Source organism: Acanthisitta chloris, unplaced genomic scaffold (assembly GCF_000695815.1).
Source record: "Acanthisitta chloris isolate BGI_N310 unplaced genomic scaffold, ASM69581v1 scaffold26846, whole genome shotgun sequence".
Taxonomy (NCBI): Eukaryota; Metazoa; Chordata; class Aves; order Passeriformes; family Acanthisittidae; genus Acanthisitta; species Acanthisitta chloris.
In genome coordinates, this window is record NW_008680137.1 from 6,862 (window position 1) to 10,517 (window position 3,656).

Genomic DNA, 3,656 nt, shown 5'->3' on the forward strand with positions numbered 1-3,656 from the left:
CCCCCTCGCCCTGCACTGTGCCGTGCGGCAAGGAAAGCCTATTTAGTATTTAACTTTGTAAAGGCTTCTGCTGTTGCTGCCCCCCTCATCTGCCTGACTGCCCCTTCTGGGGGTTGGGAGCTGGGTTTAAAAGACATACAAGCCCAGAGTAGCCTTCCAAAATAGTTTCAGGTGTCCTCTCCTGACTTCTCTAAGCAGATCAAACCTGTGGGAGTGTGGGAGCCCTCCTGGTACCCCACTCATGGGACACCATGGTCCCTGCTGAAGGACTTTGGAGGGCACAGCTTGGTGGACTCCCGGGTAGCCTTTTAAAGCTTCAAGGACGAAAATGCCAGCTCCTGCTCTGACAGTGGCCCTCACTGCCAGCTGGAGATGGACACAGCACCCAGGACAGGGGGAGCTGGCAATGCTTTTGGGACCTTGAGCTCAGGGGCCTCAACGGTTTTCTGGGCCCCCATACTCCCAGCAAGGCAGCAGGTCGCCCCTGGAGCTGCCCAGGAGATGCTCCCTGGTGTGATTGTGCACGGATTAACCCAGGCACATCCTGGGAGCCAGCTGTCCCCAGTGGGCAGTCCTGCAGTGGAGACTGCTCTGTCCCCCACTTTGCACTATGTAGGTCCAACCCAAGCAGAGCTTGGTCCTTTGGTGTTGCCCACACCCCCCATCATCACCCTCCCCACTACCACCACCAAGCTTGGTGGGAACGGTTATGGAAGGGTTAGTCAGGCTCCAGTTAGGAGGAAGGAAAGAAGGGAAAAGGAAGGAAGGAAAGAAGGAAGGAAGGAAGGAAAGAAAAGCCAACTGGAGAAGAGAGAGAGAATGATTCAGTTTTGCCTCACTCAGCTCCCTTGGCTCCTGGAACTGTGGGCTGCCACAGCACCACTGTGCCCTGCTCCCTGGCAGCATGACCCCATCTCAACCTGCTGCCACTCATCCCTGAGGTGCCTCTGGGCCATACTCACCCCCTGGTGCATTGCAAGCCACTGGGCTGGCAGCCTGCAGGGATCCCCAGGACCACTCTGTTTCTGCCCACATCCTACAGGCACCTGTCCTGAGCAGGGTCAGGTCTCAGCTGGGGAGAGGAGTGAGCTTTTGCATGCCTTGCTTGAACCTCATTTTGCTTCCCTGGCTGCTCTGGGGGGGTCCTTCCCCTCCTGGGATAATCCCTGTTGGCCCAAAAGAGAGAGCAGCCCTCACGCATCACCAGAGGAGAGTTTAAACTCACATTTCCCCATGGTGGAGTCCTTGCCTCGGTGAATAGAAGGGATCTGACACCCAAATTCACCTTCCTGGGGGAGAGGGAATGGGTCTGTCACCCCTCCCCGCACTTCTCTATGAGCATCCCATAACAATGCCTCTAAAGACCATCTGGTCCCAGGAGCCAAGTGGGGGGAAGAAAAAAAAACACCAAAAAAGAGAGGTAAAACAGGAAAGCAAGCAGCACACCGCAGAGCTGAGTGCGTTAGATGTCAGCAGATGGGGGGCCAGGCGAGGCAGGAGGACGCGTACCTTAAGCTTGGACTGAATCTCACGAGATTTCCGTCGGGCAAGAACCTGCAAGTGGCTAGAGACCTGCAGAGAGAGAGCAGAAGGAGAGGGGGAACAGCAGAGCCGTCAACCAGAGGAAAGGAGGAGGAAGGAGAGGGGCTGCCCATGCTCACAGAGACACCGCCGCGGACACCTGGGCAAGGGCGTCAACGTACCTTGATGCCAACCTGGTACTCCCGCACCTTCTTCCGAGCTAGAACCTGTATGTGGCTGGACACCTAGCGCCCGCCACGCCGTTCAGAAAGGAAAACACAGAGAGCGTGAAGATATGTTTCCCCTGCAGGGTGGGATGCTGTCCCCGGGGAAGGGAGTGTGGAGAAATGGGGGAGCACTTTTTGCTGCCAGGGTGATGCTCCTGGAGATGCTGAGGGTCCTGTGCCCACCACGAGCTGGAGAAAGGAAAACTGGGGGGGACCCCAATGCTGCACTGGTTGATGCTGATTTGTGCCTCCCGGGCTGGGGTAAAGATCCTTGGAGTAAAGCAGCAGTAGTTGAAGGGGTCCACGTTTACCATCTCTTGCGGACAGACAGACCCTGCCAGCCTCTGCAAGCACAGTAAGCTGAGGATACAGCCTGGCAGGCTTGGGGTGCCTCTGGGTTACTCAGCAGGGGCTGCAGTGGGACTGCTGGTCCCAGGGAGATAGAGGAGGGTCTGGCTCATTGCCCCAACAATCCTGCTAATTTTTCAGGTGGGAAAGGTGAGAAGAGGGTTGGTTTTTTTGTGTCCAGGCCCCTGTAGGAGCAGGATCCAAAGAAACAGGGCTTGATGTACAGGCAGAAAAGGTGCATCATGTCTGGGGGGCCTGCCCTGAGCCCCAGGCAGCCTGGGGGTCTGTGCACCCACTGGGCTTTGGGGCTGATTTTGACATTAACTTTTTCCCACCAGTGCCAGGCTATCCAAGAGGAGACACCAGGCTCTAGGACATGACTGCACACAGGGTACAATGCCATCTGCACTCTCCCCCATGCCTTTCCTGAGTTCCCCCAGAGCATTGCACCCTTCTCCCATGGAGGGAGGCCCTATCAAGTCTTTAAGCCAGAAATAAAGTGCTGCTTGGGACTGGTCTGAACACAAGGACAGTGGCCAGAACCTGGTCCCTCCTCCTCCAGCATCAGTCCTGGAGGAAGAAATGTCCCCTTCCCAGTGTCTGGGGACCAGTGTCCTTCATGGCACAGCACAATACCAGCTAAGTGTCCCAAACCTACCCATCTTCCCATAGAGGGAAATGCTCCCCAGCATCCGAGGCCACTGGTTCTGACAAGATGGGTGGCACAGCTCCTGGCTGGGGGCCACCACGGAGGGGAGGGGGGAGCCACTGGACACTGACAAACAGACATGCCCCGTCGAGGGCTGCGGCAGACACCAGTCCTCAGACAAGTTTGGTGCAGCAAGGGCTCGTAGGGATGGGTGCGACCCTGTGTGCTGCCTGCCCCGTTGGCATCCCTGTCAGCCGTGCAGGGTGCCAAGGTTGTGGCAAGAGCTCTGCAGTACTTCCAGCCCCCACCAGGACCAGTGTCCTACCCTGGATCCCTGGCTGGGATGGGAATGCCTTGCTCTCAGCCTGGGGCGTTTGGGGATGTCTTCACTGTGGCATCTGGCACAAGCAGCATAAAGCCCAGCAAGGGGCAGAGTTAGAAACAGTCTCCGGATCCAGGAGGAGCAGCAAAGAGATCCATGCAGGAACACGCAGGCACACACACTGCCCGGACAGAGATTTCAGGGGCTCCTGCCACTCACAGCCGACCAGACGTGGGGCTGAGTGCTGCCCATCCCCATACCCCCAATTTCAGGGCATACTGGGAGAGAGCAGCCCGAGCGGCTTTGCGCTCACAGGTGAAGCTCCTCGCAGAGGACGAGGGACCTGCTGGCAGCCACGGTGGCTCCAGGAGGGGGCACAGAGGACAGGTGATGCCGCCAGAGAACCACTCCCTCTCGGGCTTACCTGGCACACCCTCGCGTTCCCCCAAGCCCACCCCAGGAGAGAACGCAGAGCGACGCCTCACCTGCTTCCGCGTGCGCGTCTTGCCCGTGCGCAGTTTGATGTAGCGAGCGATCAGCTCGTTGCGACCTGCGGGCAGAGCCAGGGGTCACCGCAACCGCGCCCGGC

The 3,656-nt window shown here is 58.2% G+C and overlaps 1 protein-coding gene across 1 annotated transcript in view; it reads right to left on the minus strand.

The window, feature by feature from the left end:
• The window catches only part of TEAD3 (TEA domain family member 3), a gene marked incomplete at its 5' end in the record, with an annotated part of 7,767 nt that extends 4,149 nt beyond the window's left edge, over positions 1-3,618 (minus strand). Inside the window, 2 exons of the mRNA XM_009077612.1 lie at positions 1,510-1,572; positions 3,553-3,618. Coding sequence (XP_009075860.1) covers positions 1,510-1,572; positions 3,553-3,618 — 129 coding nt within the window. The remainder of the gene's footprint in view (positions 1-1,509; positions 1,573-3,552) is intronic.
• Between the last annotated feature and the right edge of the window lie 38 nt (positions 3,619-3,656).